This window comes from Cryptococcus neoformans (assembly GCF_000091045.1).
Source record: "Cryptococcus neoformans var. neoformans JEC21 chromosome 3 sequence".
Taxonomy (NCBI): Eukaryota; Fungi; Basidiomycota; class Tremellomycetes; order Tremellales; family Cryptococcaceae; genus Cryptococcus; species Cryptococcus deneoformans.
In genome coordinates, this window is record NC_006685.1 from 1,805,972 (window position 1) to 1,831,200 (window position 25,229).

General features: G+C 47.2%; 9 protein-coding genes across 9 annotated transcripts in view; 5 read left to right on the forward strand and 4 right to left on the reverse strand.

Moving 5' to 3' along the window:
* Nucleotides 1-506: 506 nt before the first annotated feature.
* On the forward strand, nt 507-1,771 carry CNC06180 (conserved hypothetical protein). The gene is made up of 6 exons (XM_569977.2): nt 507-991; nt 1,043-1,091; nt 1,155-1,211; nt 1,297-1,366; nt 1,445-1,514; nt 1,596-1,771. Exons 1-6 carry the CDS (start codon nt 787-789, stop codon nt 1,679-1,681), a joined length of 537 nt encoding a protein of 178 aa, XP_569977.2. The 5' UTR covers nt 507-786; the 3' UTR covers nt 1,682-1,771.
* On the reverse strand, nt 1,092-3,744 carry CNC06190 (hypothetical protein). The gene is made up of 8 exons (XM_024656878.1): nt 3,330-3,744; nt 3,023-3,262; nt 2,777-2,946; nt 2,667-2,717; nt 1,968-2,582; nt 1,443-1,888; nt 1,289-1,364; nt 1,092-1,203 (listed from the first exon to the last, which is right to left on the reverse strand). Exons 1-5 carry the CDS (start codon nt 3,526-3,528, stop codon nt 1,971-1,973), a joined length of 1,272 nt encoding a protein of 423 aa, XP_024512512.1. The 5' UTR covers nt 3,529-3,744; the 3' UTR covers nt 1,092-1,203; nt 1,289-1,364; nt 1,443-1,888; nt 1,968-1,970.
* A 108-nt stretch (nt 3,745-3,852) lies between these two features.
* Nucleotides 3,853-5,120, forward strand: CNC06200 (ergosterol biosynthesis-related protein, putative). Its single transcript, XM_569880.2, has 5 exons — nt 3,853-3,913; nt 3,980-4,114; nt 4,192-4,282; nt 4,346-4,464; nt 4,518-5,120. Exons 1-5 carry the CDS (start codon nt 3,904-3,906, stop codon nt 4,565-4,567), a joined length of 405 nt encoding a protein of 134 aa, XP_569880.1. The 5' UTR covers nt 3,853-3,903; the 3' UTR covers nt 4,568-5,120.
* Nucleotides 4,621-5,911, reverse strand: CNC06210 (conserved hypothetical protein). Its single transcript, XM_570049.2, has 5 exons — nt 5,472-5,911; nt 5,341-5,412; nt 5,193-5,275; nt 4,889-5,122; nt 4,621-4,823 (listed from the first exon to the last, which is right to left on the reverse strand). The coding sequence occupies exons 1-5, from the start codon at nt 5,758-5,760 to the stop codon at nt 4,701-4,703; spliced, it is 801 nt and encodes a 266-aa protein (XP_570049.1). The 5' UTR covers nt 5,761-5,911; the 3' UTR covers nt 4,621-4,700.
* A 431-nt stretch (nt 5,912-6,342) lies between these two features.
* On the reverse strand, nt 6,343-7,892 carry CNC06220 (glycerate-and formate-dehydrogenase, putative). The gene is made up of 7 exons (XM_569881.2): nt 7,604-7,892; nt 7,444-7,543; nt 7,162-7,386; nt 7,025-7,111; nt 6,815-6,978; nt 6,545-6,753; nt 6,343-6,480 (listed from the first exon to the last, which is right to left on the reverse strand). Exons 1-7 carry the CDS (start codon nt 7,790-7,792, stop codon nt 6,420-6,422), a joined length of 1,035 nt encoding a protein of 344 aa, XP_569881.1. The 5' UTR covers nt 7,793-7,892; the 3' UTR covers nt 6,343-6,419.
* A 1,770-nt stretch (nt 7,893-9,662) lies between these two features.
* CNC06230 (expressed protein) lies at nt 9,663-12,610 on the forward strand. Its single transcript, XM_569882.2, has 4 exons — nt 9,663-9,766; nt 9,822-10,098; nt 10,142-10,298; nt 10,678-12,610. Exons 2-4 carry the CDS (start codon nt 9,943-9,945, stop codon nt 10,719-10,721), a joined length of 357 nt encoding a protein of 118 aa, XP_569882.1. The 5' UTR covers nt 9,663-9,766; nt 9,822-9,942; the 3' UTR covers nt 10,722-12,610.
* Nucleotides 12,611-15,506: 2,896 nt separating this feature from the next.
* CNC06240 (negative regulation of gluconeogenesis-related protein, putative) lies at nt 15,507-19,329 on the reverse strand. Its single transcript, XM_569883.2, has 11 exons — nt 18,983-19,329; nt 18,292-18,809; nt 17,858-18,229; nt 17,703-17,800; nt 17,213-17,646; nt 17,032-17,157; nt 16,635-16,960; nt 16,497-16,581; nt 16,300-16,432; nt 16,103-16,244; nt 15,507-16,047 (listed from the first exon to the last, which is right to left on the reverse strand). Exons 2-11 carry the CDS (start codon nt 18,669-18,671, stop codon nt 15,930-15,932), a joined length of 2,214 nt encoding a protein of 737 aa, XP_569883.1. The 5' UTR covers nt 18,672-18,809; nt 18,983-19,329; the 3' UTR covers nt 15,507-15,929.
* Nucleotides 19,330-19,721: 392 nt separating this feature from the next.
* Nucleotides 19,722-22,063, forward strand: CNC06245 (hypothetical protein). Its single transcript, XM_024658463.1, has 4 exons — nt 19,722-20,439; nt 20,493-21,290; nt 21,352-21,498; nt 21,552-22,063. Exons 1-4 carry the CDS (start codon nt 20,251-20,253, stop codon nt 21,840-21,842), a joined length of 1,425 nt encoding a protein of 474 aa, XP_024514318.1. The 5' UTR covers nt 19,722-20,250; the 3' UTR covers nt 21,843-22,063.
* A 205-nt stretch (nt 22,064-22,268) lies between these two features.
* Nucleotides 22,269-25,229, forward strand: part of CNC06250 (conserved hypothetical protein) — a 3,299-nt gene continuing 338 nt past the window's right edge. The window contains exons 1-5 of the mRNA XM_569884.1: nt 22,269-23,270; nt 23,327-23,503; nt 23,558-24,346; nt 24,400-24,902; nt 24,955-25,229. The exon at nt 24,955-25,229 is cut by the window's right edge and continues 80 nt beyond it. Coding sequence (XP_569884.1) covers nt 22,323-23,270; nt 23,327-23,503; nt 23,558-24,346; nt 24,400-24,902; nt 24,955-25,229 — 2,692 coding nt within the window. The 5' untranslated portion in view covers nt 22,269-22,322. The remainder of the gene's footprint in view (nt 23,271-23,326; nt 23,504-23,557; nt 24,347-24,399; nt 24,903-24,954) is intronic.

Genomic DNA, 25,229 nt, shown 5'->3' on the forward strand with positions numbered 1-25,229 from the left:
TCGGCGTATAATTCTTTGGTGGATGGACTTACCAACTGGCTGCTTACAATGCAGCTGGACTATCTGCCCAACTTCATTGGAGTAGCATAAAGTTTAGCGTGTATGACTGACTGGTAGGAGAGCGGCATGCGGCTGGTCCATCCTCTTTTCCGATGCTGCAATCGGGCATTTATGATCTACTGTTGTATTATATTGCATTTACTCTATGACTGCATAATGCAAGTTGATGTCTACAGCGTCGGCGTATAATTCTTTGGTGGATGGACTTACCAACTGGCTGCTTACAATGCAGCTGGACTATCTGCCCAACTTCCTTGTCCGTTGTCTCCAATCCAGCCTTCAGCATCCCAGCTGTTGGACGTTGGAAGTGTCGGAAATCCAGGCTTGACGGCGTGAACAGCATTCTGCGCTCCGGCAATCTCGCGACGCCGGGGTAAGTTGCGTCATCGTTGACCCGATCAGCAGCGAGGCGCCGTTGGCTGCCTCCACTTGTTCTATTTCTGTATTCGTGCGCAGGATCGTTCCCTCCTGTGCTCATACACTAGAGACGACCCCGAATTCCCCCCTCAACCTTCTGGAGCCCGTCAGAGAATCCGAGTGTTTGTATGGTCTATAGAGAAGAGAATGGTGAGCCGTAGAAGAGCTGGGTAACCACACCTCTCTTCGTCTCACGTCTTCAACGCGTGCACCCGGTCACCATATCACCATGCAGCAGTCTGGACACAGGCCACACGGGCTGAGTAATACAAACCGAACAAAGGATCTCCGAATCAGGGGTGACACGCCATGGTTATTTTGATCACGTTTAATCAGCAATCAGTAACGGCCTGCTGCCACGCGAGGGAGGCTAAGGCTATGCATGGCACACCCTCGAGTCCCCGGTCTCCCCTATATAAAGCCCACCTTTTCCCCTTTCTTTGTCTTCTTCTTCAGCAACAACGACCTGTTACGCTTCTTAACGACCTAACACCAAACACATCTATCTCAATGGGTGCGTGTCGTCTGCTCTCTGCTGCTTGGGGATCTATTGACATCCATACAGGCCTCTTTGACTTCTTTAACAACGACCCTTCCGGCCGAGACGAGGTCTAGTACGTTCTTGTGTTTTTCACAAAAGTAATTCTATTATTATACAAACTAACAACTTGAAATAGCAACCTCGATCCTAACAACCAAGCCCACAAGGCCAAGCTCTCTCACGAGCTCATCGGGTACGTCCACGATCCACGTTGTTATCTCTGTCGGGGATCTGCCCGCTTGTTGTGGAGATCAGTGACTGATTGAATGCGTTATCAGCGGTGCTGCCGGTTTTGAGGCTATGAAGGCTTATGAAAACCACGTTGCCAGGAACGGCAAGCCTCCTTCTGTACGTTCCACCCTCCTTTTTAAAAATCACACATTCAACTGCTGGACAGCGTTACTGACGACACGATACCCCTTGCAGCACGCTTTGGCCAAGCAGATGCTGGCCGGTTTCGCCGCTGCCGAGGTTGACAAGCTTTTCGAGACCAAGGGTATGTCCCCATAAACTCTTTTGACCTTTTTTTCCTTGAGGAGCTTGGCTTGGATACTGACGGTGACTCGATGGAAAATAGGTCTTGACGGCTGGGACCGAGAGGAGGCTAAAAGGCACGCGAAGGCTCAGGCTGAGCAGGCTCTCGACCAGTCTGGTCACTATTAATAGACCAACAGAAAGCAAAAAAAAGAGGGGCAACTGTTGAAGGCTAGTATAACATTGTTAGCATGATATGAAAGAAGATTATACCAATACTCTAATGCTGCAAAGTTTTCGATCATGGACCGATTCCACAGGCTTGGAGCTTCTTGATGTTTTTCACGGGTGACTTCATCTTTCCATTTCTGGCATGATATGATAGTTCATCAAGACCTAGATGCGAATTAAGTATAATGCAATACAACAATCTCCCAATATCCTGTATCTCAACTCTCTACTCCGCTCCACCCACCTTCTATCTCCTCAACTGACCTTGGCCTACACCCGCGCCGGGCATGGGACTCGCCGACCTACTCCCTCCCTTTGATTTCTTCATCTGTGCCGACTGCACATCCGCGCTACCCGGTCTTTTATTCCTATTTGGCGGGAACTGTCTCTGCCCCGACTTCGAAGCCGAGACCGACGCCGATGGCAATGTCCCGCCTCCCTTGCCCCCCCCACCACCGGGACCTCCAGGGCTTGCTACAGCGGATAAAGGCATCGGGCTTGCCGACCGATTAGGCAGTCCTTTCCTCCCACCCCCGCTTCCTTGGACTTCCATACTCGCCGGACGTTGTTTCGAGCTCTGTGTGAATGGTCTACCACCTGGACCAGCACCCGTAGCTGGACCATGTCGAGCAAAAGGATGAACACCTTGAATGCCACTTCCGCCCCCGCTTCCGCCTTGACCCGGAGGAGCAGTGCCCCGACGTGCGGTATTGGCCCCTGGAGGGAAACCGCGAGTAGGTGGAGGGACAGGTAAGAGGGGTGTACCAGGTGTGGAGGAGCGTCCTTGGCTGTGACCGGGGAAAGTAGCGTTGATAGGTGAGATGATATCGGCTGTAGTTGTGCGTGCCGCTCGTTTTCTCTGTTTGAGGTTGGAGGTTTGAGACAAGAAAAGGTTAGCCAAAGAAGAATGACAGAAACGGGTTTTTATAATATTTTGACGTACTCTTCGCTTTTCTTCTGCTTCCCTGACACCGGCTTTTTGACCACCGGCGTACTACATCCAATCGGTCAGATATTTAAGAATGCCAACGAAGGAAAGAAAGCAGTACTTACCCCATCCTGCACAGTCCCCGGTTCTAACTTTGCAATCGCAAACGCTTCCTTTGGAAGAGCTTCTATTGGCTCTTGTGATAAGGTGGGAGGAGGTGCAGACGGGTAAAGTACATCGTTTAGTAGTGGTAACAATGAAGGGTTGTCATTCTTGTATCCAAGCGGTGTTGGGTCTACGAACATTCCATAAGTACATTTCGCCTGTCCTTCCCCAACGTGTGGTTGTCAGGTTGTTTAGATATCACTCACCAATACAATCTTCAATCAGATGCTGATACCCCTTTTCCATCTTCTTCCTTCCTGGCATACTTGCTCCCTTCTTCTTCCCTCTTTGGAGTGTATCATTACCATCGGCTCCTGCTCCTGCTCCTGGTTGGCTTTCGTCTCCCGGTAGGTCGGCAAAAGGCCGGACATAGGTGTTATATAGGGTATCAAGGTGGAGTAGAGATATGAGATCTTGAGATGAGTGGATTGGTTTAACAGGTGCAACTAATATCATACAGGAATCATTAAACCCAGAGGCCTTGTGAGATTAAAAAGATACGAATGCGCTTACCGTCCCAATGAGGCATGATAAGTCTCGCTGTCCCTCTCTTCCTCTCATCTCCATTTTTCATCTCTGGTCTCCCAAGCTCAACGCCAACACCATTCTCCCCATCCATCATCTCTACATCTCCATCCGCCTTGGTAAGATCTCCATTAATACCTTGCGCGTGTGGTGATTTACTGCTTTCACCATTTTGGATGATATCCATGACTTTTTTTTGGGACGATGGGTCTAGCACCACAAGAGAGGGGACAGAAGTGGTGTGTTCAGCGCAAAGTTGGGATTTGTCGCTCCGGGTCGTGCCTTTTTTGCTCTTTTTCTTTCTGCAAGCTTTTCGTTCGGTATCGATGGATAATCTGTGCCCGTTGCCCCTGGGGAAATGCCAGTCGTGGCGTGATGTCAATTACGAAAAAAATAAAAGTGGACGGAGGAATGAGGAATGAAGAACAATAATTAATTGGATACACGGCGAAAAGCAGCAATTATAATTACGGTCAGTCCGCCGAAAGACCTATTTCCGCATGGACATTCTTCAACTGTGCGTTCTTTATCCCAACTTTGTTAACAGATACTCGAAATAACTATGTCATCCTGTGCGTATAGTGCTTGCGTATCCTGACCGCTGGTAAGAGTACAGCTATTGACATATCTATGTATAGTCCTCCCATCTGCAACAGCCGGTATCCTCCCTTATTGGCTACTCCTGACCTCCGTGGCCGGCACTTATAACGCCGTTCAAAACTACTTTGTCATCTGGCAGAGCAAAGAAGTCTATGCCGGGAAGGCTGAAGAGAGTGAGTTCGCTTTTCGGAGGGTGAGACGAGCCTCGAGACTGATGAGGAACATCTTTGTTGGGTATCCGCGATCAAAGTGACTTTCCTTGCTGGACGAATCTTTGGTGCTTGGACTTTACTCGCCAGCTTGATTCGAGGAATGGCTTCTTATAACATTAACGATCCTCTGTAAGCTATTTACTTCTGTCACTTGGTGTATGTATTAAACAGGACTGATACTTTTGCGAGTAGTGTGTACAACCTTGGTATCGGTACTTATGCTCTTGCGACCTTCCACTTTACAACAGAACTGCTCGTGTTCAAGTCTGTAAAGCCCAATCGAGCTTCGATTGGGCCTCTCATTGTTGGATGTTAGTTAGATGTTTGGACAGCATAAGACATGACTGACAACTTCACTTTGCAGGGACGGGTCTCATTTGGATGCTCACACAGAGAGAGCACTACACTGCTTAGATTCGGATCTTCTTACCAGCCAGAGATCAAAAACAAATTCTTCAATTGGGTCCATGCATTTTTCACCACAAAGTAAAAAACATATCCTACAGTCTGGTTTGAGAAACAAAGTCGTGTCAATAAATCGCGCGTTTTACAATTTTGCCTTGCCCTTGCCCTTACCCACCCGGTTCCAGAATGCCTTCTCAGCATCTGGAGGTCTGGCGACGGGCCGGTAGGACTGCGAAGATTCCAGGATCGGACGAAACACCCCTTCCTACTCATCAAATCAGTTTCACTCTCAAGTATACTTATGACATGATTAGATCAAAACAGACGAACCTTGATAAGACCCCAACTACCAGGAGCCACCCGAATCCCTTCCTTCTCCCCCAGTTCAACGGCTTGCTCAATAACTTTATCTTGCTCAACGACCTTGTCTACCAGACCTATCTTGAGAAGCTCGGGCTGAGTCCATCGGCGGGCGAGCAAAGTGTCTCGGAGATGCTGAGGGTCGGGGATACGATTTGCAAGGAGGGCGCTAAATGAATTTGGCAGCGGGGAGCCAAAAGTGATCTAGTGTTTACAGAATCATTAATCAATTTTATAGGGTTTACAGATATTAATCGAATGAGAAGGACTTTACCTCATTCATGCACATGAAACCTTTTCCAGATGTGATGATACGATAGTCACAGCAAAGGGCTAAGACCATACCTCCCGCGAACGCTTTGATAAATCAAGTCGTCAATATATGGGTATCCTAGCGAACCACTTTAAATTCCAGTACGTACCATGTCCATTAATGGCAGCTACCGTTAGTAATGGAAAGGTAAGTAAACGCCACATTACCGGGTCATAAACCTCTACATGTATTCTTAATCGTTAATATCCCAACATTTTGCCTAGCTCTTTATGCACTCACCTTCGAAAAAGTTGTTGATCTTAAGCGAACCTTCAAAGTCCAGCCCATTACTGAAGAATTTTGGCAATCCACTTGTAAACACCAAAGCACCCGCCCCCTTCCCTGCATAGCCTTCCCTCTTCTTCGGATCCATATCTCCTCCACCAGCTTGTCTCCATTCAATCTCTACAGCATCTAGAGCATCAGAAAGCTCGGATAGGAGGGCAGGGACGAGACGGTTGTCTGGTGGTGAGGTAAGTGCGATCTGCCAGACAGTAGGTCGCGGTCTTGTGAGTGCGATGTGGGGCATTCTGGTGAAAATTATCAAAGTCTTTCAGGAGACTGGAAAAGTTAACGAGGAAAAAGTATCCATGTGAAGATATGAAGGCTTGTAAATCATCCGTCTGTCAGTATGTTGGTCGGTCGTTTGAGCGAACGGATGTCCCTCCGGTTGCAACTAGTGGGCAAGTAGCCGGATGGGGGGCGGAATCAATTCTCCGCACCAAGTATCTATTCATCGTCGTCAATTTCTATCACGATACTATTATAGCCACTCTTCTGCGGTATCCAATGTATGTAAGAAGGATCATAATGCACCTTTTGGACATGGGCGGGAATTTGTTCGGATCAGCCAGATCGTCATTTGCGCATGCTGGCGATTGATCGAATCAAGCTTGAGCCCGGAGGTTGAGGCGCCTACACATCACTGCAGTGAACAGTAGTAATGAACCGCCGTGGCCAACTTGGACTGAAAACCGGGCGCTCGCCGGCTCATTGTCAGAAGAACGAAGTAGCATTGATCTAAGGAACACGTTTTCATTAACTTCGGCTTTTCTCGCGGTGAAGATCGGTGTTCAAAGTTAAGGATGGAGTGAGGCGCTGAATGAAATGTAGTACATCTAATGACCCTTTACAAAAAATACCTCTAGATATGAAATGCTACTTGACTAATGAACTCGGCCCATATCTCTACTTTTTCTCAACTTTAGCAGGGGTGTTGACAGGGTTGACAGGTAGCCCAATTTCCATACTATATTTATGGGGTCAGCGTTATGCGATGTGCCACACCACGCAAAGTCCGAGGCGAGACTCACTACTGCTTTACATTGGCAAATACCTCCCGCTCCCCTCTCAACATGGTCCCCTTTGTGAATGCTCCAAGATGTGGTTGTAAGGTGACGTTTTTCATGCTGTATAGGGGTGAGTCGGCACAGGGCTCGTTGGTAAGAACATCAAGACCTGCTCGTCGGACCTTGCCAGACTTGAGAGCTCGAATAAGGGCTGGTTCATCAATTACAGCTCCCTACCGCGATAGTCAGTATTAGTGTCTGAAAGCTTGCTTCGAATGGCAGGATTTAATTTACTCGGGCAGTGTTGACGATGTATACCCCATCCTTCATCTTCTCAAACTCTTTGTCTGAGAGGATGCCTCGTGTCTCGGGGGTGAGAGGACAGTTGAGGGAGATGACATCAGATTGAGCGAGGAGTTCATCCAAAGAGACAAAGGTAGCTCCGAGCGTCTCTTCCTCTTAAAGAATGTTAGTTCTTGTCGGACATACTGTGTATACGCGCACCTTCTTTGGGCAAAGGCTTTCGGTTGTGATAGAGAATCTTCATATTCCAAGGCTTGGTCTTCTTGGCCATGCTCTTACCAATAGCACCTACTTCAAGTCAGTCACGAAACTTCGACTGGTTTCATTAGGACGCTCACCCAATCCAATAAAACCAATAGTCATTTCGGTGGGGTCATCTGTCAACTCAATGCCTTTCCTCCATTGACCAGCCCTGACGCTAACTTCAGCTTCGTAGAGACCTCTGACGGCAGCGAGCACGAGTAGGATGCCCATATCTGCGGTAGCTTCTGTGACAGCATTGGGGGTATTGGAGAGGTAGCATCCGTTGGCAGCCAGCCACGGGTAGTCGACATCGTCGTAGCCTTTTGCAAGATGTCAGTCATGTCGTCATACCAAGTTTTGGAAAGACATCTATTTACCTGCACCGCCTTGAGCAAAGAGACCACAGTACCCAGGCTTCTCAAAGAGGGGACCGAGCAAGTCGGGATGGAATGGAGAGTAAGCGGCAGTTCCGAAGAGCTATAAGATGCCATGAGTCAACAACACGACATTCAAGAAGTCCGGTCACGAGGAACATACGACATAAGCAGCATCAAAAGGCCCCTGTTCGTCACAGAGCCTCTTAATCTCTCGCATGACTTGCTTGCGCTCGTCTGGGATGAAATAGTGAATATCATACTTTTCCGCGAGCTCTTTCCATTCGGGAATGGCAAAGCGAGGATACCCGATACCCAAGATCTTTCGGCGAGGGGCGACGGTGACGGTCATTGCGAGTGTTGATGAGCTTGTTCACAAGAGGATGAGAGATAGAAGATTACGTGAAGCAGATCCAAAAGAATGGAATAGTTGGATTCTATTTAAATGCAGAGATGAAGGATGAATGCATGCATCTAAAAAATCCCCATCTTAGCTCTTGTCGTTATCACGCCATGTCTTCGGCCAAATCCGTCGGGCAGATACGAAGAAAGTCTGCTGTAATCAGTCGCAGCGAACGATAATCTGATTTCGTGATGAGCATAAACGGCCTGATTGGCTGAGTTTGCAGCCCGAAGAATGCCAAATGTTCCTTCGCTTCGGGAGCCGATAATGGTGCAGTCGGGATACCCAGGACAATATTTATCAAGGATTGCGAGCTTTTCTTCCGATCTTCGTTAGTATTAATTGGACGCAATATTAATAAGGATGGAGACAGTTCTGCTTGCAGTCGAGTATAACTTGCTGCATGCCGGGATGCGGGATCCTCAGCAACCGTACTCGTGCTCTAGAGGAATGTTTGTAGCGCCTAAAAATGATCATCCTTGCTAGCGGGCCGTAGAGCATAGCTTAATCGATCGTGCATCGATAGCCCTACCAGACGGAGGAAAGAGATTCGACTTTCGCGTACGTAAGTAAATAAAAAATGTAATAAATTAATTAAGAGCTCAATAGATAAGATTGGCGGAGAAGAGCGGCAACAGACGACGACGACATAATAATAATACACCTGCTGCCGATGATAAGCTTTCGGTCTTTTCGTTAATTCGTTGGCACAAAAGCCGACTGGGCTGCACAACCAATTCTCAAACGTGTACTCTGGTAAAAGTACTATCAATTGAAAGAAAACAAAAAGGTGAAGTTGTCGGGGGTTGAATCCCCTACTTCCCCCACACATAAATTCCTGCTTCTCACTTTTTGCGAATCTCAACACTTTTCGCCATTCGTAAACAACCAAGAAAGCCACCACCACATTATACCCTCTCCATGTGGCGCATTCAATCTTTACATATTCTAGGGCAGAGGCGGTAAATACGTAGATGGCAAAAAGAGATCTGTTAACGCTATCCGACGGGATAATGCATGAAAGCAGATACCAGCCCATGGCAGAGCGATGATTCGTACGCCGGTGAGGTATCCGTGGAAGGTGCAAGAGCCAAAAGCTCTCTATTCTCTCTGGATCACTCCTTCCATTAGCTAGGCTAACCGCAACTAACCGACATCATACCATCGGAAGGATGCGAAACATTTGTGAATTGTGGAGCTTCGAATTGCGACCGTTGACTATAAGATATATGGTGTTATGGGCCAAGAGACTTCGGTCGCTGAATTCTGGAATTCACGAAAAAAAAAAAAAAAAAAAAAACCCCCCTATATAGGATTGCGAAAGATTTCGTCGAAAATAAGCTTTAAGGGTCAGCCACAAAAAAACAATCAACGTTATTTGAACGCCACTTTAGTCATTTGGTTCCTATGTTTTTTAAACTACTAATAAAGTAAACACGGCACGGAACGGCAAGGCGTAAAGGCGGCGGATGACTAGGCTGGGCCAGTTGTAATGCATCTGCGGAATCCCCGATCTTCATTGGGCTGGAAGATTCTTGATTTATTTTCATTATTATCTGGAGTTTCTGGGAACTATTTCGGACACCCCCCCTATTTCTTTTGGGACACCCCCCCTCCTTCTACTTTGGGTAATTTTGACAGAGCAGCCGATAGATAACACCATGGACCCTGCAGTGCATCCCTGAGGCCCTTATGCCTGTTATTTACGTAACTAAATGTTCTTTTTCGTGCATAGTAAATTCAGTCCTCTAATATTATAAACATCTATTCTTCTTGTGACATCTATTCCTCTTTCGACATCTATTCATTCTTCCTTCGCCTTCATTCCCAGCTATGTCGATCTCTCCCTCGCTGCATTATAATACTATCCTCCTGCGATCGAATGCTCGCATCCTTGCCCACATTATTCTCTAAGTTGTATTGGTAAATTTGAGGAGATTGGAGATTATTGTATCCACTAACAGAAGGGTAATGATAGGGAGTTGGGGCTTCGGAATGATTGTGGAATAATACTTGGTTGTAAGGGATATACTGGGTAGGAGGCACATGGTATTTTGAAGTTGGGTAATGCTGTGGAGCAGGGGGATAGTATTGTGATAATGGTGGATAGAATTGGGAAGAAGGGGGTAATTGGGGGACCGAGGGTTCAGGAGGAAGATGCTGCATTTGAACAGCATGTGACGGATATATTTGAGAGGGGGCAGGATATTGTGACCGAGAATGCTTTTTTGGACGAAGATTGGGCTATAAAATATGTAAGCGCAAGGTCATCGAGTTGGGCTAATCTTTGAATGAAAGGACCAACTTCATTCGGTACCTCGACAAGATCTTCCTCATTTCCTTCCTCATCATCGCTATCTGGGACAAGAACTCTTCTGTCTTCACCTGCATTCTCAGCTTCTTGGTTTTTGTCGACCCTTCGAGACGCTTGAACACGCGCACAGTCTTTGGTATAGTGAGTGGAACTTTGGCAGTGTTTACAGCGCCCTTTTTTTCGCTGGGTCAATCCAGCCCCCATAATTCTTTCTGACTGAGTCAAGTACCTTCCTGAAGGTGCCGACATCCGGTCTTCCTGCAACACTGGTGGATTAGGGGCCTTCCTTCCCCGCTTGGTGCTTAAAATGGGTGGATCGAGGATAAGTTCTTGGTCCTCACCGAAGTCAAATACATCATCCAGCCGTATGACTGATGTATCTGGGGTGCCAACAAGTCTGTTAATATGGTCAAGGTATCTTTTGAGACTTGCGGCAGACCCGAGACGCCAGTGAGGATGAATGTGATCCTTTTCAAGGTGTCTTCTTTCCCGGACGAAGCTAATGAGACGATGGGCGCAGGGCAATCCATGGGATTTTGTAAACGAGCCACTGCACGGGTGTGATTCTTCAAAGTCATCGACACCTTCATCGTAATCACCCAAATATCTTTTGGCCAAAGTCAACTGCTCAGCAAGAAGCTTCATTGCAGCGCGGGATATGGAGCCTTTTAACTAAACAATTATATCAGCACGATTACAAAAAGGACAGAAAGAAGGAAGGAACATACCCGAACAAAAGTACTGGGAATATGTGTAGCACACCTCGTTCTCTCGAGCTCAATTCTTTTCAAAATTTTCAACCACTGCTGATCAAAATACGTACTTAGAGACCCAATGACAAGCAGAAGATCACCGTACTTGGTGTCAATTGATTTCTTAAGAGTTGCGTGCTGACCTTCTAAGCGTGAATTACCGGTTTGTCCGAAGTGAAGTTGCTTGTTGATATAGGCATGTACAAAGCGCTCCTTGATTTCATCCAAACCCCGGATATACGAGATCGCTCGAGCATATTTCTGACCAGGATAAAGTTCTTCCATCTTCCGATAACCTTCCTCAAGCTGCTCATCCGATTTTGCATGTACACAATACCGTACCCAAGCTTTGCAGAAATTCGAGACAGCCATGACGATGTTCTCTTCGTCAACGAAACAGGGCCTTATATTGCTTTTGACATTTTCTTGAAGATGCCAGAAGCAGGAGAAGCGGTAAGCCTTGGGGAGGACAGACATGAGAGCGTTGATGAGTGCTGGGTCACGATCGGTAATGACAACCTTGACATCCGGTTTGCCGACAAGTTCGAAGAACGAATTGAGAGCTTGGGTATACCAGTTTGTGGTTTCACGCAACATCAAGATGACTCCTGCAGTGTATGTCATACCTGTCGATGTGGATCCGACGATATGGAGCATGGGCATCCGGTACAGGTTCGTCTTGTATGTGCAGTCGAAGAAAAGGACTTCGGGAAATCGGTGAATCAGTGCGCGAGCAGTTCGCTTGGTGTAAACCAAACCAATGAGTTCATCGCGTGTGTTGACAAACGGACGATGGAGCTCATCATTGCTCACTAATTGCCGAATACAAGCAGCACTTGCACTGGAGCCAGCACGGAGATCTGCACGACGACGAAAGGCGAGACGATGCAAGTCTTCCGATGTCAACATTACCGTTGGGAAACGCTGAGACATGGTACTGATGATGGAGGGGAATGGAGTCCGGCTGTCGATCAACGTGTTGATCAGCTCTTTGGCTTCAGGCGTCCGCGAAGCACGCCGAAGAAGTGCAATTCCAATATTGGCGACAGGCGGATGATTGTGCGAGGCATTCACGACCTTCCAAGTCCAACATTTGTCTCCACCATGCTCTTTTACCTCTGCCTCTGCCATCTCCCAAGCCACAGCAGCAAAAGGGCATCCATTTTTTACGGTCTGTATAGTCCTAATGCGCACATCTTTGAAACTGTCCCCTCGTGTGCAGCGATACTCGTCTCCAAAGATGCACGAGTATTGTATCAATTCTCTGCCCTCTTTGTGAGTTTTCGTTGGCTTCTTCCTTTTGCTCCGCCTAATAACAGCAGCGAAGCCTTGTGAGGCTGCGTAAGCCTGGACAGCGCCTTTACACTCATCTTTAGATTGGTAGTACGCTTGCTCGTCGAACCCAGGGGTAGAGATCATCTCGTCGTCGTTGAAGGAGTCAATGGGAGCCTGGATAATGTCATCCTCACTATCCTCTTCGTCGGCAATATTGGAGACTTCCGATGAATCCGAACCTTCCATGGCATGGAGATTACCTTCATCAAAATCAAACGCCATTGATTGATGTCCCGAGTATATTTCGGCCTCTGGGACGCGGATAATAGGAGAAGGTGGGCAGATACCGGGTTGGGGAGAAAGAGGATCCGAAGAGTGCAAATCAGTCGAAGCCATGATGTTTTCGAATACGTTATAAGTTTCTTAGGAGGATGAAAAGTATTTAAATGACAGCAAAAAGGAGGCGCGTTATTAGAGAAAAAAACGCGTTTGTTGTTCGTTACTTTTGTAAAATGTTGCAGTCTGGCGCACGCGACAATATCATCTGAACTAATTACGTAAATAACAGGCATAAGGGCCTCAGGGATGCGCTGCAGGGTCCATGGTGTTATCTATCGGCTGCTCTGTCAAAATTACCCAAAGTAGAAGGAGGGGGGGTGTCCCAAAAGAAATAGGGGGGGTGTCCGAAATAGTTCCCTACATCTTGATACTCGAAAACTCGTCTTTCTTCCATCTTCCACCTTTACTACCTTCCACGCTCCGAAAGCATTGTTGTCTGCATATATCGGTGCCCTTTTCTTATCGTCTTTTAAGTTACATGGAGTATTTGTAAGGCCCAACGGCCGAAGGTGACGCACGGCCTTCATCTTCCATATTTTAATCCTTACAGTCTGCCGCTCGCCGATGCATGCCGTCTGCTGCCAGGAGCATGTTGAATGTTGAATCATGAGTTCAAAACCGTTCATTACCTCCTTCTTTGCCTTGCAATTCATTCTTTTGAGTCCTATTAATGATTGCATAATTCTTGAGTTTCGAGCGATAGGCAAAAGCAAGGAGCAAGAGGCGAACGCGAACTACGAATATAGAGCGTGACAGAAGAGGAATAACGAGAAGAAAAAAAGTCAATGCAGATCGATCGAGATCCAGGAAGTTACCACAACCATCACATCACTCACTCGCTACCTGCACCACTACTACGCAAATAACAGTTGCGAAACCGAAAAAAAATAGTTACCGTTCGGCACCCAGCATTGGAAGCATTGGAGCTTGAATAGCCCAAGCAAATAGCAACTGCCGTGAATGACCACCGGCTGAAGACCAAAGAAGAACAAGCCGACGGAAGACCCTAGATTTTGGATTGTAGAGGTGGAGCGGTGGTGTAGGCCGTTGCCGTTAACTACTACATTTTTTATTACATTTTTTCAAAATTGTTGAACCCGAACATTCTTTTCTAATCCCGAGCATGAAATGGCAACAAACAATGAGCAAGAAGTAGCATATTATTGCATCTAGTAATATTTGTACTAGCTTATGCTCTGGGTACTTGGAACTATTCATAAACTAGAAGAAGTGAGAGCGCGCATTCGGTTAATAGATAACTGTGGTAACTTATTTAAGCGTGTTTATTATTGTCGCTTAATTAATGTCTGTGCTTGGAGCGAAGAGCAAATGCGCAAATACAGGGGATTACTTACTGCAAGCAAAGCACCACCCCGGCCACTTCCCTTCCACATTATTATTTCTCTCTACGTCCACTCTGCGAGAGCTCATAGCAGTAAATGTAGCATCATGTGCCCGCCGGCGTAATGAGCAGCAGAAAAAAAAAAAAAAAAAAAAAACAGAAAATATGAGACAGACCGGAAAATTACCCATGCAGACACGAAAAAGAGGGTATGGAGTATGAATACCGTCCCTTAAACCAGGTACAGGTCGGCATCTTATCGGTATCGTTATACTCTATCGTACAAAACTTTTACTTTTGGCTCCCGACATAGAATCCTATTACGGATCATCACTTACGACTCATTCCTTATGCCATTTAATTAGCAGTACGACAGAATTAACCGTGCCAAATTATGTCGAGGATACGTTTCAGACCATTGTAGAGACCGTACGCAATAAAGAGAAAAGAAAAGAAAAGAACGAAGAAGGGAGGCGACAGCCGATTTCTCTCTCTCCGCTTGCCCGGTGCCGATGATACCTCCCGTTCTTTTTTGCTCCTCTTCTGCATAATATTGCCATTTGCTTTCTGCCTTCCATTACACTATTAGATAGGTATCACCCTAGACTCCACCCTCTACGATTATAGGGACCCTCTTTTACCGATAATACACACTCTTCGGGCTTAATCACACATGATGAAGACCAGCTCTAGACTCTTGACTTTTAAGACATCATTTTCAGCCACTGTCCGCCATCCGCAGGCCTTGAACAGCGCCTTCGTTGAACATTCAAAATCAAACCCCCTAAATCGAATTCCCATGCAGAAAGTCCCTTAATAATAATGCCCCTGATCCACTCTTCTTAATCTAATCATCAGATAATCATACAGTGCGCGAAATCTCTCCTCTCGGGTTCGAATTAGAAATTAGACGGCTCCTACGAGAGACACAGTGTCCTTTATTGCTCCAACCGCCAGCTATCCATATAGAAAGATTCAGTATATGTCAAGTACATTACAAGCTTGAAGAGATGGGGTTGTTTATTAATCGACAGATTCAGGAGTAGATGAATGGTGGGAAAAACTTGCGAAAGCGAGGGAAGAAGGGCGCGACGACTTCGCTCCGTCGTGCGCCGGCCGAACATCACAATTTCAGGGTTCAAAACAGTGCACCTCGCGTCCGACGCGTATCGACCTTTCTTTTTTATGGGGTGCCAATGTTGCGCCATGGATGTATCTCAGTTGTAGATGGGGATTGAACGCGCGAGTGAGTATCTCGTTGTGGGGTCCAAGACTAGAGCCTTAACCTACTGCGATCGTCGTACGCCTTCCTTTTCCCTCTCGCCAGACCCAAAATAGATAGATTTACATCGATACTCGGTTCGTTCGTCGTGTCACGCAGACTTACCAAATTGGGTAGTGCAACCGTCCCTCACTTTTTCCAGTCTTCGTATCGTTATGATAAACAGGTTGGTCTTGGGTAGTCATTGTTCTTTTTCAAAGTACCGCCAATCTCGGTGCCCAGTATCAATCCACCGTATAGTCGACTCCAGTCACGAACTTGTCGGCAGATGGGATCATGTTTTTATTCGTTCATGGTGAAAGTGGTAATTTTTATCAACCACAGAATCTCTAGGAGACGCTAAACATATTCTATTGATCTTGAATGCTGTAAAACTATAAGGTCATTCGCTCTACAGTCTACAAAAGGTCAAGTGCGGAAAGCGCCCTTCACGCCGTTTCGTGCGTATTCTCGTACATCGTGTAAGTAAATAGACATGCATGTACAAACCTTCTACCTTATACACAGAGATAGCACTCATTTGCTTTGAACTCGGAACTTGAAAACAGCTGATTGGATGGATTCGGAGTCTTGCAGAATTGAGAGATCGGAATTGTCGGCTTGGCTGTACCGCTAGGAGGGAGTACGCGCCGATGAAGTTCAAGTGAAACTATGAAAGTTTGTGTTTTGCTGTCCAGAGAAAAGACTCATTATAATCCGAAGAAAATGGCGGCAAACAGATGTTGTTGAGGGGTGATGATAACAAGGACTACAGCCATCTGTGCGGCTTTTGTTCCTCTACGTTATAAAACCATCCCATCTCCAGCACTGTCCGTGAAACCGTTCTCGGCTTTGACCTTTTCGCTCAAGTCGGACTCAGCCGGAACGTCAACTGCACTGGTAGGTGGCTGCCAGATCCTCCTGCAATGACATCATCGGTCAGTCATTCATCTCGACAGAAAAACAATAGACATACACAGTTTTATCGTCGCTACAACTGGCAAATATCTTTCTGGTACTAACAGGGTTCCACGCTACGGCATTGACAACGTCCGAATGTCCCGAAAGCACCTCTATAGGATGCGTGGCTTTCCCTTGCCATACATAGACATGGCCATCTGAGAGCAGTTAGCCCTGTCGTAAAATTTACAGATCGAAAATAAAAGAACTTGCCTTCACTACCGCTAAGCACGAACTGATCTTTGACAGCGCCAAAGCAGCTGCGAATGAGGAAGTTCCCTTGGATGTGACCTGTATGTCTGCGAAGATACTTGAGACCGGGATAAATGCTCCACTCTTGTATTTCCTAAATATGGCCATTAATGCACTGCCTAGCTCCGCCTTTCAAAATGGCATTACTACGGACTTACGTCGGGACTGCAGCTGACCAATGCTCTCTTGCCGTCACTAGACAGCCTGATGCTAGTCATCTCGCATCTCAAATCCTGAGACCAGCTGGCAAACAATTAATCTCTACTGTAAATGATAGTGGGACATTGAGGACTCACTCGATGATCTCATGGTCTGACATCCGGACCATTACAATACTGTGCTCCATGGTTGCGAAACCGAATTCTGGTCCGCCAAGCAGAGTCAAACCCCCTCCTGCCGTTGCTGCCGCTACATTGCCACTTCCCGCCGCACCAGACCCAAGTCCAGAAGAATTACTATCGACCGGTCGTCCTGACATTGCCTGTTTAAGCCTGTCATTGTGCGCGACGCGCTTGAGAGGGGTAGTAATCGCGATGAGAATGGATCCATCAGGGACGAGGCAGCAATCATTGAACTGGAGAGGGAAGGTGGACCATTGTCGAAGGAGCTTGCCGGCGCGGTTCTGTTACAAGGTGGAATGGAATTATAAGCTGTCGGTACAGAAACCTGAACGGCAAAGGAACGGGCACGCACGTAAAAAACAATTCGGCAGTCCATGGATGTGACCAAAAATTCTGAGCCATCAGAGGTCCATTGGATGGAGCTGATCGTGTCAGTATGTTGCCACCCAGGCGTTTGCTTGGGAATCTGTATCCCCTTCTACAGACAGTTTTTCGTCAGGAATAATCTGTGAGTCATGATATCAGAAACGTACCTCTGTATCCCATATGTGGACATTTTTATCGGCGCCAGTGATCAACAGCTTCCCATCTGGAGACCAAGCCATGGAGTCGATGGGATCATTATGGTCCGAGAAATGGTGCGAAGGAGTAACATTGTACCTCACAGATCCGTCTTCTCTCGTTGTCGGTTCAACGTTCCAGATGACGACAATGCGGTCTTTACCAGCGCTCGCCAGTCTAGTTCCATCGGGACTCCACTCAATTCTCCACACCTCGTCAGTATGATCGACCAATACGTGGGTGGTTACTGAAGGGAATTGATCGGGTTTGTTGCGGTAATCTGAGTAGAGGGAGTTGGCTTCGGGATGATCAAGGTAGAGTGCTGTGGATTGCTGTTGTTGACGTGCTTGATCGAAAAGGGTGGCAAGACGACGGGAGGGGACCATCAATCTAGGAGATATGAACTCTTAAGACTACATGTCAGCGGTGCGCGAGAGCATGACAAACGAAATTCAGATAGACCTTGAAGGTGCTCCAGAAGTTGTCTTCGAGATATTCCTCGTGATCCGTCCCATCCAGCTCTTTCATACAGATCCTCCTTGTCTAGACACATCATGAAGCTACGTACGCGACGATTAGTACTTGGCTGTCGATTGTTTCAATCACACATAACCCACCCAGACAAAGTATGGAGAACGTCTTGATCCTTGGCCACTCTGGCCAGCTCTCCTCGTAACACATTCAAAGCCTTCTTTTGTTGTCCCACTTCGAGATACTCCAGGTACTTTTGCTGAGAAATAAGGAAACGAGCTTGGTCCCCAGGGGAGCTACCGCTCATTACACCATTACCAGCTTTATCAGAGGTTACGCTACTAGATTCCGAACTTGGACCCGCTTCAGCAGGAGAGTTGGAGACTGGTATACCAAGTTCCGGAAGGAGACCTAAGGCTTCGGACCAACGACCTCCAAGGATGGCGTTTTGGAAGTCTGTCGCTGCACCAGCGCACAGTTGATAGCCTGATTCTGCTTCTAGCACGTCTGCTGATTGGCTATGATGATAAAAAAGCATTTAGATTAGGCATGACACATTTACATCACACGAAAGACGTACTGATATCCGATATCCCGTAATCCTTGCAGGACCAGCCTCACAACTTCTTCTCTCTCAACAGGCATTCTTTTTCCACCTCCAGCACCGGGTCGACCGATCACCAGAGATGTCCCCTTGCCTTTGCCATCAATATCCCCATCTACTTCCATTCGTCCTTCGACGTCTCCTTGCTCCTTCAACTTCTCTTGAACAGACGCCCAGTCTTGATCGTCTTCATACATCAAGGTTCCAGGAGGTCGTACGGGAATGATAGAGGAAAGGATGGAAGGCGGTAATGAGCCAGGCTGGACAGTAGAGTGACCATTAGATATGTTTCCCCCTACATGCGTAGACGTAGATGGTCCATCATCGTGAATAGGCTGGCCCATATTGCAAAACATGTGCTTCCTGTTGGCCGTTAAATCTAGGTCGGAGGCAGGCGTGGACAGGGACGAGGATGCCGCCGACTGCCTTATTCGCTGTTTCAGGGGGGTGGACTCCTCGTCTGCAGACGGCGAGCGAGGTCGAACGGTGCCTTTCTGCATGGTTGCAGAGTGATGCCATTTACAGTCAGGGTAATATAAGATGATAGGTGATGATTAAAGGCAAAAAGATAATAGCGGCATTGTCAGCGCATACTCTGGTGTCCATCCACATAAATGACATAAGAATAGTGCCATTCCCTAGCAGGCATGGATCTCAAAGTACTCACGATCAATGTAAGCTCACTCTGTGCCGCACGGGATTCAGATGAGGTACCAGTAATCGTATTGGCGGCAATAATCTGGTAGCTCGTGGGTTTCTCTGAGTCTGCTCCTGCTCCAAAAATGGAAGAGCTTTCCTGAAGGTCAATCGACAAGGAACCAGGAGAAGTATGTACAGCTGAAGGTTCGCCGACGGCTTGCCGGGGGTGAGGGGAGGATATGATGGTAGGTTAGGCGGAAGCTGTAGGTTATTGAGTGGATCTATACTGGTTACTACGGCGCTTATGGTGATATGCTATGCTTGTGACTGTTACAGTGGAATAGGCTGCTGGACTGGTGGCGTGATGATATGGCTCCTGGCCACTCGAAATCGCAGACCTCAGCGGCGACCGCGAGGGCAGCTCAAGATGACGAATGGTTCATGGCAAAGTAGGCACGCTCTGAAAAGAATGATTAGGCCTCCCACAGGAAAGGATTTGAGGGAGCCTTTCTGGAAACAGGGAACATGTCCTAATAAAACGGAGTTCAGCCTGTATGTCCGCAATGGACTGAAAACAAACCGGCTTAAGTGTCCCGATCTGTGTGCGTTCGGACAGGATTATTGTGACATGACTTCGTTGCTGCGGTCAATTTCTACTATACTACGTTACTTCGCACATGTTGCTGTTATCTTCTCCCGCATATACTGTAGTTCGCCAAATCTTTATTAAGCTGTTCATTTACATCCATATTCTATACTGACGGCACATTTGGCTACGCTAATTCTTTCCTGATTACCTACTTCTTAGGTGTTAACAAGGTACCCCCTCTCCCACCTCCAACCTCATCAATTCTGTTCCGCCGTGGGTCAAATACCTTTCGTTTACTCTCGAAATCACACCGCGGCATCTAATCATACAGAAAAGGGGCAATTTGCTTTGCTGGCTGTCCTTTATGTGGCCGTTGGCGATGTTCAGCGCAATTTGCCAGTGGTGATGAGATTCCTTGTTTGTTCATTTAGATCCGAATCTCGAACTGGGGTCTTCACACCGATGTTTTCGACCAAACAACATGCCTCTGATGGTAGGGTATAAAGGTCAGGCTTAACTCCTCTATCTCATGTTTCCTGTCCAATTCACATTCCTCCTCGGAAACCTCTACAGATAATCTCTTATAACAACCTTTCGGTTAATACCCTTCGTATCTCTCTTACACTTTGATACTGCCATCTATTGCCTTTTCTTAATCAATCATTGTTATCTTCTCCATCGCTCATCTCATTTGTTGCATTTCCACCATGGGAGCTGCGTTATCTTCGTCCAAAAGCCCCAACTACATTCACCCCGCCATCCAATCCTCAAACCCTCCTACTCGCGTTTATCGTATTGAAGTATACAAAATTTGCCGACTTGTCAAGCAGCTCACTGAAGATGAGAGGAAACTTAATGGTATTAAAGTCATCATCAAAATCAATCCAGTGAAAGGGGTGAGATTTCATCTACTCAAAGCAATTGTAGCACTGATACATGGTCTACTTAGCGCCCTCACTCTACTTCGATTGACATGCCCTACCCTCCGTCTGTCTACCAAAAAAATCCTTCCGAATCAAGACTTCGTCCTATGCTTTTGAGCACCAAGACGTCAATTACTTCTTTCCCACGTTCCATGTCCAAGTCTGATATCAAGACCCAGCCTATCATCAGTGACCCTCATCAGCCACTCGAAATTGTTGGCCTCAAAAAAGTCAAGTACATCCCTACTTCCTACATCAATACCTTTCATTTTGACAAACATTATAACGTCAGGGACATCCTTACTGCTATTGATGCTACTATCAACGAAGTCTGCAGCCCTACTCCCACGGAATGTACAGTTACTCAAGGCAAAAATACGGCCGCATCTTCTGTTATTTCAACACCCATCCGCTTGATCCAAAGGCCCCTCACCGTTAAGGGCCCTTTTATACTTCCAGAATCTGATACCAATAACGGAGTCGACACCGGCTCTTTGGCACGCACGTCCGCTGAGACTGTTACAAATGCCATCTCTATACCCAAGGCCGCTTCCTATATGGATGTTAAAACCGAGGTATCTCCAGCAACAACTACAATCAGTTTCCGTGACACCCTCACTTCAGAGGCCGACAGCAACTCAATTATGGAAACCACCATTTCAGAGCCAGCCACTGTTATCTTCACCCCCGAGGCCCCCAAGTTAAACAAAATGCAGATTGCCAGCACTTCCTCGGACTCTATCCTGGACATTACCTTCGGATCCCTCAACTTCCCAATGCCCACCATTGCTAATAGCGATATTTCTGGCACTTCTTACATCAAAGTATGTGCCCATCCTACGTTTGACTGCTATGCGGCACTTGTTAATCATCACAAATGGACAGTCGATTGGGTCATGCCACCCTCAATCAATAGTTAATCCAAGCATGCTCACGTTTCCCAGTCGTAAGATTTTGAAAAACGCAGATACTGTTTTCAGTCCAGAGAAGATCAAGACCTCTACTGCCAACACTATTCCGCCGCTCAACACTGTGAGCCATTTATTTACCCTTACCCATTCCGAAGCTGACATCGCGTACTGTAGATCAATAAGCTTAGTCGACGTCGGTCTCAAAAGATGACGGCTTCCAAATTACCCACAGACTACGACCCATTTTCTACTGGCGACATATGCCTGAATATTACGATGCCCCTCAACACTCGCAAGGTACATCCTACGGCTGGCAATAGACCATATCCATCATCTATCTCTACCAATCGCTTCATTCGGGACGCCCCGTCCCTTGCTATACAACCCACTGAAGGTAATTGTCGTACCTTGCCTCCAAATAACATGGCCGGAAGAATTCCCGGCTCCAGGTTTCCAATGATCTAAGGATTTTTCGGACTTTCTTATGGGAAGATTTCCGTTCGCAAAGGCTTATACTTTTCTCGCATATCATTTATTAAAAATAGGATGATTTACAGACCCTTTGACTGGATAGAACGTTGGGTTTATTTTTGTTGGGCGCGGACATTTTGTGATCGTAGCAGACAGATAGATATATGATAATGCAATGGTGGTCTTTACTATTCGGTTTGCTGAAGATAGGGGCTGGTATACGCTCCGCCAGCGTCTTGTTTCTCCTATGTCTGATCTGTCCGTCACTTTCAAAAACGGTTCTTCAGTTAAGTAACGAAATAGCGAGCAGTACTTACTTGTCAGAGCCTTCGCTTAATATTACGTAAACTATCTGGCAATAAAGACAAACAAATCACAGCTGCTGCAACAGGAAAGTCGCGACAAGAACAACTTTTGCGCCTGACAACTAATTATTTTCATTCAAACCAAATAACTCTTATCCCTCGAACTCAAATGCCCAGTGTTGTCGACATGAACAACTCGGCAGAACAGCAACAGGGCGGACGCATAACCAAGGCAGCATTCTTCAGAGCTCGCTCTCCGCCTATCCTTCCTCCCTCCGGCTTCTCTTCCAAGCGCGGACAACAAGAAGAACAAGACAACGTCGGCGACAGTTTGTTCGCGAGGTTCGACGCTGCTACTCGGCTGGATTCTCCGTCTGCATTTCCATCATCCGATGCCGCCTACTGTGAGGAAACAGATAAATATGAGGACGATAACGTTACTATTGCAGACAAGGCGAAGGGGCATGGTTACGGAGAGATAAGAGGAAACAATGTCGACAATAGCAACGATCCAGACTATAGCGCCACTTTCAAGCTTCCTATTCGTGACAGCATGTACAGCACAACACCCGCAACCGATGGTCATGAATCTATATTGGACAGACCGATAACCCACCCTGTGAATCCGGCCGCACCCGTTCCTACCTCGGCATCCTCAGAGTCCTCGCAAACTCCTTTTCAGCGTCAATTAAGTCAGAGACAACAGCAATACCAACAGAACTCCCAACCTCTGAAGCCAAACTATCACACCCGACAATCGTCTCGCTCTCGCTCAGTTCGTTCTACGCACTCCAGGCTACAATCCCTTTCCATGTCAGCGCATGCCACCCACCAAACACCAGGAACAGCCGTTGTATCAAACCACAGCCACGCCAATGGCAATGGCTTCTCGCAAATGGCTTCACCGCATGATACCGATTCTGGATACGGTGAAAGCATGGAGACCTACGATAGCAATCAAGGGATGCAAAGGTCCCTGTCGATCAAGGATAATGCAAGTATGGGCATTGGGGATGGGTCGGATGAAATGCTTCTGACGTTGCTGGCTGGACAAGCCGTAATGGATACTCAGGAAATGGGGATTGGTGGATGGGAGGAGGTTGAGGGTTGGAAAAAGGTCAGTCATTAAATCATTCTTATACACTGAGGCACCATCGCTAATAATGCATGTAGGAGCTCTCATTGCTTTCCAGCCGACTTGAATCTGTGCAAGCCCGTCATCAGAGGGAGATAAAGATCTTAACTGCTGCACGTGCTTTGCAGAAGTTGAATGGTTCTAATAAGCGTATGTCAAAACAAACTATGGAAAGTCTGGAGCAATCTGAGAAGAGGGTGGAAGCTGCTGAGAAGGTATATTACACTTCTTCGGAAATCATATCATACAAGACTGATGATCGATAATAGGACCTTCTTGTATTGCGCGATCGAGAAGCATCCCTGCGCCGACGGCTTCTCGAACATTATTCTAGCGTCATGTCATGGGAAGTTCGTCGTCTTACTCGCATTACTACCGATATTCAGTCTCGGCTTGACAGTCAGTCTCACAAGCTTTCGACCTTTGATCAGCGTGAACAAGAGCTTGTACGTCAACTAGACGAAGGAAGGGCCAAGACGGAGGAACTAGAAACGATGGTTCTTGAGTTGGGAAGGCGCGAGAAAGGGATTGAAGAGGAAGCTAGGGAGCTTGAAGCACAAAGGGATGATCTCGAAAGAGAGAAGGCGACTTGGGCTCATGAAAGGGAACAACTTTTAAGTGAACGGCAGACCTGGCTTGAGCACAGTCGAGGGTGGAATAAGCAGGTCGCAGAGTTTAACCAGGATAGGCATAATTGGGCACAGGAAAAGGAAGCGCTTCTTGCAGAGAGGGAGAGGTTAATGCAGAACGGTCAAACGTCGGAGCAAGACAGACAAATGAAAGACCACGTGCGTACTGTTCTCGGATCGTTGCGAGGACGGAGAGGAGAGCCTATCCAAGAGGAGGAGATCGTGCCCGCCTTTGAAGATCTCAAGAAACTTTTGGCAGCCAGGGAGACAGAAGTACTCAGTCTGAGAGAGGAGATGAGAGAAGTGAATATGGGTTTGGAAGAAGAGATCAGGAGAGTGACAGAAGATAGAGACGCTTGGAAAGCCAAGCTGGAAAAGGGAGAGGCCCTCAGAAAGGAAGAGGTGACGTCTTTGGAGAGGAGACTTCGGGTAAGTAGCCCTGTCGGCATTCGATGCAAAATGGCGCTAACATGCAGGGATAGCAACAGCAAGACCAGATCACAGACCTTACTCTCCGAAACGAATCCCTTTCTGCATCGCTGTCTACTGCTCAAAAGAACCTTTCCGGTCTGGCCTCGCCTACCACATCTCAGGCTACCGACCAGCGTATACAAGCGCTCACTACTGAGCTTGAGGAGATTGCTTCGCAATTTGCATCTGTCTGGCCTCTTTTACCGCCTCGATCCCTCCGAGAGAAAGCCGATCTCATTGACCCTCGCACTGGTTCTTCCAACCGAGCTCTTGCGTCCCCTTCCAACAACATCAACGTTGAGGCTTTGCAAGAATTATACAACCCGCGTCAGGGGGAGGGGGTTGGGAGTATTGCCGAAGCAATTGAAAGAATTAAGGGATTGGTCCAGGATGGGAGGCTTTTGGTGGATAGAATTGTGAGGATGGGCAAGGAGCGGGAAGTATTGAAGACGAACGCGGCCAAGGCGAAGAAACTAGTGGAAGATAGTACGCGAAGCTTGGAAACTTATCAGCAGTGCGTACTCCTCGCCTTGCCAGGTCGAGATACTACTGACGGGTTTCTTCAGTCAAGTTGCCATCTTGGAAGACCGTCTTGCCAAATCCTCTCAATCAGAGTCCAACTTCCTTGACGAACTCAACAGCCTCCAGAGCAGCCTTGACAAAGCCACCCAGGCCAAACGCTCTCTCGAGAATCAACTGGTTGCCCAGACTGAGACGTGTAACCGCTTATCAGAAGCCAATGATACTCTTTCGGCACGAGCGCTTGAGCTTGCGCAAGTCTCAGAGGACGAGAAGAAGGCGTTGGGCGGCAAGTTGATGGGTGAAGTGGATGAATTGAAGA